Genomic DNA, 13994 nt, shown 5'->3' on the forward strand with positions numbered 1-13994 from the left:
CACAGAATGTGGGAAGAAATAAATGTGTCCATTATGCCCATCAGAGAAGACAAACAATGGAAGTTGGAGGGTTTTTTTCACGTAAAGTTTGAAGTTCGTTGTTACGTTGTAATAGTTTCTCGATCTGAAAGAAAAAATATCAGACTGAGTATACAATTATATAAAACCGATATTGCCGCTTTGTGTTTCCCGAGATGGAGGATGTTGGATATGATAAATATTATGTCAAAGTTTTATGGCTTTAGCTAACAGACCTCCCGTAGATGAGGTCACAAGGTGGATGCTAATAAAAAACTCTTTAAATGACTTTATTTATTTAGTACATGTTTACAAGTTCATTGTTATTTCGGATTTCCAATATTTCGGCTTGATCATCACTGAAGAGACATTATTTGTCGAAATGCGCTTCTGGTGCATCAAAATTGGTACCGTATAAGTTTTACATGTACATGCATATTTTTTTTTTCTTTCTTGAGTGGTAAATAATCCTCTTCTGCTAGATTGTCAAAAAGTCAATAAATGTGGATGTTTTCATTTCTTTTAATTGTACCTCAGCGTAAAGCTGATCTTCACATACTGCGTGTGCTTATCGTTGGTTCATGTGCATATTGTGGAATCATTAGATTTAGCGGGGGTTAATTTTCGTGGGTACCTGTATCCAACGAATTTGAAACTACAGCGAAATACACAATATACAATTTGTCAACGTACAGAAACAATATCCACGAAATTTCATCCCAATAAAAAATAAAATTTCCACGATCAACGAAAATTGACTCCCACGAATTTAAATGATTCCGCTGTGTCCTCTGCAAAGAAAATTGTCGTTCATGTCATTGTTGTTCCACTGTTTATTTTTCTTAAATGATTTATTTGATATATCGGTATGTTATACTACAAAGCTGACTATAAGTAAGTCATACTCATTTCCTGCCCACGAATAAAATCGCTATTGTACAGGTAGATAGCCCTAACAGGTAAACAACGGTTAAGCAACGGTACTGCACACCGCGGGGGTGTAACTCTGGCCCGCGGTGAAATCCTGCGGCAGGATAGCGCGGAAATGTTTAACACACCATGGAGAGGGGAAGCGCGGTCTGATACGGGGTCCACGTTGGCCGTAATGTATGTAATGTAAAAATAACATAATCCGGATTATTTGTAATTAATTCATTATATCAAAATTGCTTTTACTAAAACGTGAGAGTTGTCGTCACATCACCATCGTCATTGTACTCGCCGTTGTAATCGTTTAGTATCTCCCGCATCAGCTGCAGGTACATCTATTTCATACTGTTTTAGCTTTTTCCTATTCTAACGTCTGTTCAGAACATGCGCAGAAACGTGAAATAACCTTATGTCTAAAATGTAGTATGGGAAACCCATCATCTATTTGACAGAAAACAGCTCCACAGTCCATAGATAAGAAACTCATTCACCGTCAATGACATTAACTTCATTAAATAAGGAAGCATATTTGATTTATCATCCCATTTCAAGAAAAGAAAATGTCATTTTCACGGCGGAGAATAATGTCGACTTGGGGTATCTTTAACATGATCTCAGAATTTATGTAAATTCATGTTAAACAAAGAACAAGGTATTTTCATTTTCTTATTCGCAAAGAAGATTGTACAATAATATTGAAACAATGATATTCATAAAAATGACAGTATATTACAAGACATTTTAACATATATGTAAATATATAAATTCATGATAGATTTTGGAAAGTGAAAAGTATGTAGGCTTATGATATATCATGTGCCTGGCTTGTATTGAGTCATGGATTTGTTTTTTTTTAAAATTGTATATCAGAAGTCTAATTCACTTCGCACACCTCTCATTAATACCTTCATTTATTGTATAAAACATTCAAATCTTCTGAAAATACTGACCATGGGTAATGTTCGTTATTGTCATACTTTAATGTAAAATACTTGAATCTAATTGGTCGAGAAGCATTTGAAAAAAACATATTGTTACCCTTTGAGAACAGAAAGCACGCGCTCCAGGGTAATATTATCTAGCAACGGGTAACAGTACTTGACAACGGGTGATATTATAAAAATTATCACATGCGTCAAATCAATGCGCGTACGCTTCGCCGTAGATTGTTAGACGACGTCGTTTGAGTGTTTGTAATAAACGCGAATACCGAAATATCGCATGACAGTGATTGATTAAAAGTCAACAGACGCAAGTGTTTCTGCTTTGTTGTTTATATAACATTCAGTATAATAAAACAAATATTACATGTAATTGAGGGTAACATTGAAAATGTTCACCCTTCTAGAAATCATTGTCAACCTCGGCTACACCTCGGTTGTCAATGATTTTCTCGGGGTGAACATTTTCAATGTTACCCTCTACTACATGCGATATTTATATATTATAAAATACATTATCATAGGACACACTTATACCGAATTGGGAGATGGCCTACATAGGCTATGCCTGTTGTCCGATCTTATTGAGTTTCTCAATAAATTATGTATTTTTTAAAGTAAATACTCATAGAGAATATATGCATAATTATCCATTTTTCAAATTTCACGATACACTGAATATATACATGTATGTAATCAATGCAGTACGGTCGAAATGTTTGATTTCATGTACATTTATTTCGGAACAATTTGTAAACGAGTCAGATCTTTATTTCGTCATCTTTGAACAGCATACAGCTTGATCCCATTATTGGCTCGCATCACTAGTGCCTGTCTCTTCTCAACATCGTGTGTTGTGTCCATGGAGAAGGTAAATCTGTGGGGAAATATAACCGCAGATAGGATTACAATTCACATTTAAGGAAAAAACGATTCCCTCTCTTACCATTCCAGGTCTCCAGAGTCTGTGTCATCTACCACCCTGTCTAATTCCTCTTGACATTTGCGCTGATGCTCAGGATGTTCCGCTAATGAATACAGGATCCACGAGATGGCGCTGGCTGTAGTGTCATGACCTGGTAAAAGGTTTAGATATAACAGCCATTCTTTGGATTCCTGATAATGTTGCAACGCAATTTTCTCCTATTTACATGATGACCCTTATGATCATAATCCTCTTCACTGCGAGTCACGACATCTGAGTATTCTTCTCCAATTGACGCAAAAAGTAAAAACCAAAGTAGTTTTTTATGTCATTGACAACAAACATACCTGCAAACAAAAACGTATCCACTTCACTGAGCATGTCCTCCTTCGACATGCTGTTACCGTCGTCATCCTTGGCAGTCAACAGAATGTCTAAAAAGTCCCAATATGTCTGCGAAGACATATCGTTATTTTCCTGAAATATGACAGATGATTTTAAATTTCCTCACCATTTTTAATTCTAGCAATGTTTTATCCAATGATATAATTATGTTACTTACCAGAGTATTTTGTCGTTTTTCGATTACTTCTTCGGCTACCTTGTGAACAAAGTCACAATTTTTCTTGAATTCCCTACCCTTTTGTGTTAGGTAATAAATGAAATCTAGATGGATCGATGGAGAACTGCAAAGATTAAATAAAACCCATCAGAAGGTATCGATTGCAGGTACATATATATTACTATGCTACAGAATGTTAAGTTATGTACGTTGAATGCCCCAGTTTGACGATCGTACATTCTTACCTATTTCTACGTGTCCATTCTTTTGCAAGATTGTGCACAGCTTGGACGTAAGGATGTTCTTTTCCACTAAAGGAAAATTAATCAAATTCAAAATGTATAGCCATTAAATATAACTAGTGCTTGGATAAAAATTGTATGCATCACGGAAAAGGACAAGTTTTAGTTCAAAACCTGATATTCTGACAGTCCGTTTCGTATGAGAAAACACATCTCAGTATGATGTCCAATGTACAAGATCCGACAAGGCTAGATATTTCCATGCTCTCATTTCTCTCCGAGTACGTCTGGATGTTTCTCTATTAAAGGATGTTATAACAACACAGTGTTTAGATGAAAGACGATGCACCCTGTTGAGATTTTACTTGATAAAATGTTTTAAATGGATTTGGGAACCTGTTACGATAACAAAGGATGCGATAATAGAAAACGTATTTGGAATACGCATAGTTTATCTTTTAATGAGTAACTTCAAGAGAACATTGCGAGTTCATCAACAAACCACCAAAAGATCTGCACATGATTTGTAGATCTTAATGTAAGGTCTCAGAATGTCGAAGTGGAAGGCGGGAGTCAGCAGACGTCTATATCTCTTCCATCTGGCACCCCCTGCAATCAGGAGTCTCTCACCGAGCCAAGGAATACCGTGTCTATATATTTGACCATATCCAATTGGCTTAGGATCTGCCGAATGCAATTCAAGCATTCAATATACAAGTAGTTTTAAAATATGAAGACAATGATTATATAAAGAATACGCCATACTTAAATACGTCAGCAATTGATCTATTATTACAATTTGCAATTTGATATTACTTTTAACTTATTCATCCACAGGAATCATCTCATTTATGTTGATAGTAATGTGATACGGTTACTGAATATTTTATTGAATAAAATACGAAATAGGACTTTTATCATTCAAAATGATTTCACGAAAAAATATTTAAAATGCTGTAAAGAAATCAAACCTTGTTATAAAGCAAGGCAAACACGGACCCATGGAAACAGCATAGGAGATAACGAGTGTCTAAAGGGAATAAGCATCCCCTGTTGACCGGTCAAACCCTTAATGTGCACTTTATCTTGAACAGGTAAACAGAGTAATCAGTATTAAAAATTAGTATTAAAACATCCTAAAAATTAATTGGAGCTGAGCACGTCAGACAGCATTTGACCTGACACACACTGTCTTTCCAAACAAGATCATTATAAAATCCATTGAATTTACGCATGCTGACCTTCAACAACATCGTTGAAACCCCAGTAACATCAACGTATTTGTCAGTAGCCTGACTCGGTTTTCAAATTGATGAGACGTTAAATTCTGTATGGAACATATAAGATAATATTCGACCTAACAACAAGTTGCAATTGCAATGAAATGTATTACATGTATAACGACTATACAATTGCAAAGTATTTACTTTGAAATAAGATTGTTGAAACCCCTGCACATGTAACATCAAGTTATTTCTTAGAAACAGGACCTTTATCATTCAAATTGATTTCATGAAAAATATTTTTAAAATCCTGTAAAGAAATCAAATCCAATAACAAGGCAAACACAGACCCATGGAAACAGCAGATGAGATAAAGGGTGTCTGGGAGGAGTAAGCTTCCCCTGTTGCCCGGTTACACCCTTCGTGAGCACTTTACTTTGAACAGGTAATCGGTGTGATCCGTATTCAAAATTAATATAAAAACGGTCCAACAGTTGGTATGAAACACGTCAGACAGTATTTAACACAAAATAATTATGAAGTCCAATGAACTTACGACATGCTGACTTTAAACAAGATTGTTAAAACCCCAGTAACATCAAATTATTTGTCATTAGCTTGACTCGGTTTGCAAATTGATGAGAACTAACATATCAAACAGCATTCGACCTGACGTCAGGTTGTATCCATAACGACTACGCACGTGTGTGACCAGAGGTCGACCTGACGTCAGGTTGTATCCATCACAACGACTACGCACGTGTGTGACCAGAGGTCGACCTGACGTCAGGTTGTATCCATCACAACAACTACGCACGTGTGTGACCAGAGGTCGACCTGACGTCAGGTTGTATCCATCACAACAACTACGCACGTGTGTGACCAGAGGTCGACCTGACGTCAGGTTGTATCCATCACAACAACTACGCACGTGTGTGACCAGAGGTCCGTGTTTGGTCTACTCTTCATTTTCTATTGTTTAGGGGATTTATGAGATTGATCACTGTTCCTTAATTATTTTCAATGTTCATACATCATACATATGCATATGAATCGTTCAAAAAGTCATAAGCATCGTTAAAGTTTTAGTTAATGTTTTGAGATTTGGCTTAACCTCCAAGGTCACAAGGTCAAACGTCATGGCATTAAATGGGAAAAAAATTGCCATGAGGAATTTATATACAAAATATGAAGGTTCTACCATAAATAACTTAGGCGATATTATATGCCTAGGTTTTCTTAAAAACTGATTAAACTCCAAAGTCAATACTAAAAACTATCGTACCAAAAAATTTATTGATTTTTTTCCGCCACACTCAACAATTTTTCAGTTTTATGGTGGCGCCCAATTTTTATTGGTGGAAGAGAGAACCCAGATACAATGTAACTGGGAAGAGACCACCGACCCTCTGAAAGTAAACTGGGAAACTTTCTCACTTACCGGCGCGAGCGGGATTCGAATTCGCGCCGACAGAGGTGAGAGGCCGTGTGATTTTGAGCGCCACGGAGGCCCCCCGTACCAAAAGACAAGTCTTGTTCAACAAATGTAAATACGAAATATGACAGTCCTCTCACTCACCATTCAAAGGTTATTGGAAAAGTTAAACTCTATGTGCTCTCCTACTTTAGTCACGGGGGCATAAAAAACGTGAATCCACACAACTTGGGAACGTTTGCATTCTGATATGATTTAGTATGGCCCTGTTACTCTTGAAAAGAATTTCTTTTAATTTATTTACTGTATATTTCGATACACAGGTTTGATTTTCTATTGTGGCCCCACAGTATCCTCAAGCCTTAAATTGTACATTATACATTTATTGAATGATAGTGAGAGAGATATGAAGATTAATCTCGGGAAATATGATTTTTCTTGGGTGAATAAGTAAATATTTAATGGAACGTTGAATTATTTTATATTGAGAAGTTTGTACTCTTCTTTACTTTTTTGTCCATACAAGTACTCAAGTGATATGATTGTGAATAATATTTTGTATGCAATTTTTCGTAAAAGTAAAGACGATAACATTTTCATGCTTGCATTGTGACATCACAATGCATCAATGCATTCTTATGTCGTAAGACTGTTTCATGACGGCAAGTTTGCTAATGTGACGTTATCATTTTGAATCCAATACTTACAAAAAGGTAACAAAGTAATTTGGTTTGCGAATGCTTAAAAATTATTTCATTCATAGCAGTATCGTTTACGATTTTATTTTTACACAGACTGATGTAATTTATCATTAGCGTTTTAGTTGTATATTGGCTGGGATCAATCTGTGTAATGTACATATGTTTATTTGCGCAGTTGCAAATCTAGTTCTGTTATTTATATTAAGTGGTCCCAGCCAATTAATTTTGTAAAAAAAAAAATTGAACTATGATGTATTTTTTCTCTGTCGTCATTTGTTTCAATAAATGGCATAACGACTCAACAATATTGTTATTTCATCATAACAATAGTCATCTGTGACAAGAACGAGCTTCGGAATGCCAGAGGTCCTTCCAATATTATACATCGCTTATCTTCAAAATTGTTGAATATAAATCTTCATTATTCCGAACTTTCATGCAATAAATTGTTTATTATACCAAAACAAAGCAAGACTACAAAAATGAGTTTGAAATTGGAGTCCGCTCATCTATACATGTACATTGAATGTAGCTGAGATTGCCCTAATGGTAACACCACGCTGTCAACATATTAGAAGGTGCAAAAAACGAAATACAGTTATATGATAACCAGGTTTTGTATTTCCATTCACCTTGAATGCTGATTTACTTCCTTGTTTTTGTATCAACCAAAATCAGGCGATTTTAAAAGTGTATATCAGAGACCCGCATATTTTGTGTCTTACGAACTATGGAAGTAGAATGACTCGGACTTATTGTGACGTCATAATACACTTCGTCTACTTTGACGTTAAATTTATGGAAAATGCACGAGGCTACCCAAGGGGCGAATATGATAGGGAGATATGATGTTTCAGAGGGAGATATGAAGTTTTGTCATCCCTGGCACGTGACTGTCTAGACCAATCAGATTACGCGCTGCATAGAATTCTCATACTGAGGTATAATAAACCTATATTTATACTACCTGAGAATGCCTGCATATCAATATGACTAAGCCATGATTTTGTTATAATGAAAACTTCAATCCCCTATTGTGGCTCCATCTTACCCCCGGGGGTCACGATTTGAGCAAACTTGAATATACACTTTGTCAGGAAGCGTTTGTGTAAATTTCAACATTTCTCGCTCAGTGGTTCTTGAGAAAATTCTAAATGACTCCACCCTATCTTTGCCTTTTCTTGGTTGGCTCTTCATTTGAACACAGTTGAATCCCCTGCATCCAAGAATAATTTGTACCAAGTTTGATTCAAATTAGTCCAGTGCTTCTGGAGAAGATGAAAATGTGAAAAGTTTAAAACGAGTCAACGATGGCAACAATGACAAACATCGGACAAATTTTGTTACATCATTAATTAATTATGCATGGGAAGTTGAAAATAGAGAAACCAAAGTAACCCCGTTTGTCATGAAACTTAGTTGTTTGGTTGTCATTAGTGTCTAGCTTCAGTAAAACATTCAAATATGAAACAAATGTGGAATATTCTGTTAAGTCTATTATTTTAATTCAATGGGATATAAAAAAAAAAGTCAACATATGAATAAAAAGGAATGTTGATGGTGGAAGGTGGGGTCGTCGATGAATTTGAATGTCGAGTTGAAACTCACAACAAGAGGTTTATTTTATTGTAGAAGGGTTCGGATGAACAGTGAAGATAATCAATAAATAATTTGCAAACACAGAGCACTGGACACATCTGAGTAGGGATCAGATGTCTACCGGGAGTAGGTATCCCCCGTTGACCAGTCACACCCGACATGAGCCCTATTTGTCGATCAGGTAAACGGAGTAACCCGTAGTCAAAATGATTTTGTAAACACTCTTGGCACCATTCGACTAAATGACCGGATGTATTCGTGAATTAAATTCTTATCAAAGGGTGAAGATCAATCTCATAACTCCTCTAATGAATATACAAAATGAAGAGGTGGGCAAACGAGTACTCCTGGATATATCAGATGTGGGATCAGGTACCTTGGAGGAGTAAGCATCCCCAGTCGATCGGTCAAATCTGACGCGAGACCTATATCTTGATCAGGAAACAGATTTATTGCAGGTTCACTATTGATTAATCAATTGATTTTTGATAACAATTTATTGTTAAATGAAATATTTCTTCTGAAGTTCAGTTTGCACTTTGACGTCCTAACTGAAAATCACGTATTAATTTAGAACCAATCACTTAAATGTGGAGATGACACCTGCTGAACATGAAGTACCACACTTAAATGTAGAGATAACACCTGCTGAACTTGAAGTACCACACTTAAATGTGGAGATGACACCTACTGAACATGAAGTACCACACTTAAATGTGGAGATGACACCTGCTGAACTTGAAGTACCACACTTAAATGTGGAGATGACACCTGCTGAACTTGAAGTACCACACTTAAATGTGGAGATGACACCTGCTGAACATGAAGTACCACACTTGAATGTGGAGATGACACCTGCTGAACTTGAAGTACCACACTTAAATGTGGAGATGACACCTGCTGAACTTGAAGTACCACACTTGAATGTGGAGATGACACCTGTTGAACGTGAAGTACCACACTTGAATGTAGAGATAACACCTGCTGAACATGAAGTACCTCACTTAAATGTAGAGATGACACCTGTTGAACATGAAGTACCACACCTTTTGGCCTATACATGACGTTAAGGAGTCCTTATTATGTCAACTCCCACCCCCGTTTCTAAGACAACATATGGAAGACCTGAATCCCCCCCCCCCCCTCTAATGCAGGGCTCTTTGCCACGTATGTTAAAGGTGTCAGGTTTGCCGTGGAGCCGGTATCAACTGAATTAGGCCTTATTTAGTGTTAGATTATCTAGTGTTAGTTTATTTAGTGTTAGATTATCTAGTGTTAGTTTATTTAGTGTTAGATTATCTAGTGTTAGTTTATTTAGTGTTAGTTTATCTAGTGTTAGATTATCTAGTGTTAGTTTATCTAGTGTTAGATTATCTAGTGTTAGTTTATCTAGTGTTACATTATCTAGTGTTAGTTTATCTAGTGTTAGATTATCTAGTGTTAGTTTATCTAGTGTTAGATTATCTAGTGTTAGTTTATCTAGTGTTAGATTATCTAGTGTTAGTTTATTTAGTGTTAGATTATCTAGTGTTAGTTTATTTAGTGTTAGATTATCTAGTGTTAGTTTATTTAGTGTTTGATTATCTAGTGTTAGTTTATTTAGTGTTAGATTATCTAGTGTTAGTTTATTTAGTGTTAGATTATCTAGTGTTAGTTTATTTAGTGTTAGATTATCTAGTGTTAGTTTATTTAGTGTTAGATTATCTAATGTTAGTTTATTTAGTGTTAGATTATCTAGTGTTAGTTTATTTAGTGTTAGATTATCTAGTGTTAAATGATTTAGTGTTTGATTATCTAGTGTTAGTTTATTTAGTGTTAGATTATCTAGTGTTAGTTTATTTAGTGTTAGATTATCTAGTGTTAGTTTATCTAGTGTTAGATTATCTAGTGTTAGTTTATCTAGTGTTAGATTATCTAGTGTTAGTTTATTTAGTGTTAGATTATCTAGTGTTAGTTTATTTAGTGTTTGATTATCTAGTGTTAGTTTATTTAGTGTTAGATTATCTAGTGTTAGTTTATTTAGTGTTAGATTATCTAGTGTTAGTTTATTTAGTGTTTGATTATCTAGTGTTAGTTTATTTAGTGTTAGATTATCTAGTGTTAGTTTATCTAGTGTTAGATTATCTAGTGTTAGTTTATTTAGTGTTAGATTATCTAGTGTTAGTTTATTTAGTGTTAGATTATCTAGTGTTAGTTTATCTAGTGTTAGATTATCTAGTGTTAGTTTATTTAGTGTTAGATTATCTAGTGTTAGTTTATCTAGTGTTAGATTATCTAGTGTTAGTTTATTTAGTGTTAGATTATTTAGTGTTAAATGGTTTAGTGTTAGATTATCTAGTGTTAGTTTATTTAGTGTTAGATTATCTAGTGTTAGTTTATTTAGTGTTAGATTATCTAGTGTTAAATAATTTAGTGTTAGATTATCTAGTGTTAGTTTATTTAGTGTTAGATTATCTAGTGTTAGTTTATTTAGTGTTAGATTATCTAGTGTTAGTTTATTTAGTGTTAGATTATCTAGTGTTAGTTTATCTAGTGTTAGATTATCTAGTGTTAGTTTATCTAGTGTTAGATTATCTAGTGTTAGTTTATTTAGTGTTAGATTATCTAGCGTTAGTTTATTTAGTGTTAGTTTATCTAGCGTTAGTTTATTTAGTGTTAGATTATCTAGTGTTAGTTTATTTAGTGTTAGATTATCTAGTGTTAGTTTATCTAGTGTTAGATTATCTAGTGTTAGTTTATCTAGTGTTAGATTATCTAGTGTTAGTTTATCTAGTGTTAGATTATCTAGTGTTAGTTTATTTAGTGTTAGATTATCTAGTGTTAGTTTATTTAGTGTTAGATTATCTAGTGTTAGTTTACTTAGTGTTAGATTATCTAGTGTTAGTTTATCTAGTGTTAGATTATCTAGTGTTAGTTTATTTAGTGTTAGATTATCTAGTGTTAGTTTATCTAGTGTTAGATTATCTAGTGTTAGTTTATTTAGTGTTAGATTATCTAGTGTTAGTTTATTTAGTGTTTGATTATCTAGTGTTAGTTTATTTAGTGTTAGATTATCTAGTGTTAGTTTATTTAGTGTTAGATTATCTAGTGTTAGTTTATTTAGTGTTTGATTATCTAGTGTTAGTTTATTTAGTGTTAGATTATCTAGTGTTAGTTTATCTAGTGTTAGATTATCTAGTGTTAGTTTATTTAGTGTTAGATTATCTAGTGTTAGTTTATTTAGTGTTAGATTATCTAGTGTTAGTTTATCTAGTGTTAGATTATCTAGTGTTAGTTTATTTAGTGTTAGATTATCTAGTGTTAGTTTATCTAGTGTTAGATTATCTAGTGTTAGTTTATTTAGTGTTAGATTATCTAGTGTTAGTTTATTTAGTGTTAGATTATCTAGTGTTAGTTTATCTAGTGTTAGATTATCTAGTGTTAGTTTATTTAGTGTTAGATTATCTAGTGTTAGTTTATTTAGTGTTAGATTATCTAGTGTTAGTTTATTTAGTGTTAGATTATCTAGTGTTAGTTTATCTAGTGTTAGATTATCTAGTGTTAGTTTATTTAGTGTTAGATTATTTAGTGTTAAATGGTTTAGTGTTAGATTATCTAGTGTTAGTTTATTTAGTGTTAGATTATCTAGTGTTAGTTTATTTAGTGTTAGATTATCTAGTGTTAAATGATTTAGTGTTAGATTATCTAGTGTTAGTTTATTTAGTGTTAGATTATCTAGTGTTAGTTTATTTAGTGTTAGATTATCTAGTGTTAGTTTATTTAGTGTTAGATTATCTAGTGTTAGTTTATCTAGTGTTAGATTATCTAGTGTTAGTTTATCTAGTGTTAGATTATCTAGTGTTAGTTTATTTAGTGTTAGATTATCTAGCGTTAGTTTATTTAGTGTTAGTTTATCTAGCGTTAGTTTATTTAGTGTTAGATTATCTAGTGTTAGTTTATTTAGTGTTAGATTATCTAGTGTTAGTTTATCTAGTGTTAGATTATCTAGTGTTAGTTTATCTAGTGTTAGATTATCTAGTGTTAGTTTATTTAGTGTTAGATTATCTAGTGTTAGTTTATTTAGTGTTAGATTATCTAGTGTTAGTTTATTTAGTGTTAGATTATCTAGTGTTAGTTTATTTAGTGTTAGATTATCTAGTGTTAGTTTATTTAGTGTTAGATTATCTAGTGTTAGTTTATCTAGTGTTAGATTATCTAGTGTTAGTTTATTTAGTGTTAGATTATCTAGTGTTAGTTTATCTAGTGTTAGTTTATTTAGTGTTAGATTATCTAGTGTTAGTTTATTTAGTGTTAGATTATCTAGTGTTAGTTTATTTAGTGTTAGATTATCTAGTGTTAGTTTATTTAGTGTTAGATTATCTAGTGTTAGTTTATTTAGTGTTAGATTATCTAGTGTTAGTTTATCTAGTGTTAGATTATCTAGTGTTAGTTTATCTAGTGTTAGATTATCTAGTGTTAGTTTATCTAGTGTTAGATTATCTAGTGTTAGTTTATTTAGTGTTAGATTATCTAGTGTTAGTTTATTTAGTGTTAGATTATCTAGTGTTAGTTTATCTAGTGTTAGATTATCTAGTGTTAGTTTATCTAGTGTTAGATTATCTAGTGTTAGTTTATCTAGTGTTAGATTATCTAGTGTTAGTTTATCTAGTGTTAGATTATCTAGTGTTAGTTTATCTAGTGTTAGATTATCTAGTGTTAGTTTATCTAGTGTTAGATTATCTAGTGTTAGTTTATTTAGTGTTAGATTATCTAGTGTTAGTTTATTTAGTGTTAGATTATCTAGTGTTAGTTTATCTAGTGTTAGATTATCTAGTGTTAGTTTATCTAGTGTTAGATTATCTAGTGTTAGTTTATTTAGTGTTAGATTATCTAGTGTTAGTTTATCTAGTGTTAGATTATCTAGTGTTAGTTTATCTAGTGTTAGATTATCTAGTGTTAGTTTATTTAGTGTTAGATTATCTAGTGTTAGTTTATTTAGTGTTAGATTATCTAGTGTTAGTTTATTTAGTGTTAGATTATCTAGTGTTAGTTTATTTAGTGTTAGATTATCTAGTGTTAGTTTATTTAGTGTTAGATTATCTAGTGTTAAATGATTTAGTGTTTGGTCTTATCTAATGTTAGATTATTTAGTATTAGAGTATTTAGTGTTAGATTCAGTGTTAGATTATTGTAAGATATTCGCGTGTATTGCATTGTCTTTACATTTTGTCCCCACAAACCAATAAATCCTCTTTATGATCCGGTAGTAGGTAGATATAGATAAACTTAAGTTGTACCTGCTGTGGTCAATATCTTTTTTATTGACTCTGGATGCTGGAGCATGACCCGGACTTGCATCGGTCCTATCCAGATTACATACATACTGGGATATTTACGGGTCCATTCCATCAACTTGCCCAGGAAGTGCTGACCCAGATA

General features: G+C 33.1%; 1 protein-coding gene across 1 annotated transcript; it reads right to left on the reverse strand.

The window, feature by feature from the left end:
- Positions 1-2831: 2831 nt before the first annotated feature.
- LOC125680318 (cytochrome P450 4F11-like) lies at positions 2832-13991 on the reverse strand. The gene is made up of 7 exons (XM_048919800.2): positions 13853-13991; positions 4121-4302; positions 3793-3917; positions 3622-3687; positions 3377-3500; positions 3162-3291; positions 2832-2965 (listed from the first exon to the last, which is right to left on the reverse strand). The coding sequence occupies exons 1-7, from the start codon at positions 13962-13964 to the stop codon at positions 2832-2834; spliced, it is 873 nt and encodes a 290-aa protein (XP_048775757.2). The 5' UTR covers positions 13965-13991.
- Positions 13992-13994: the final 3 nt, after the last annotated feature.

The sequence above is a fragment of the Ostrea edulis genome, chromosome 2 (genome assembly GCF_947568905.1).
Source record: "Ostrea edulis chromosome 2, xbOstEdul1.1, whole genome shotgun sequence".
In the NCBI taxonomy this organism is placed as follows: Eukaryota; Metazoa; Mollusca; class Bivalvia; order Ostreida; family Ostreidae; genus Ostrea; species Ostrea edulis.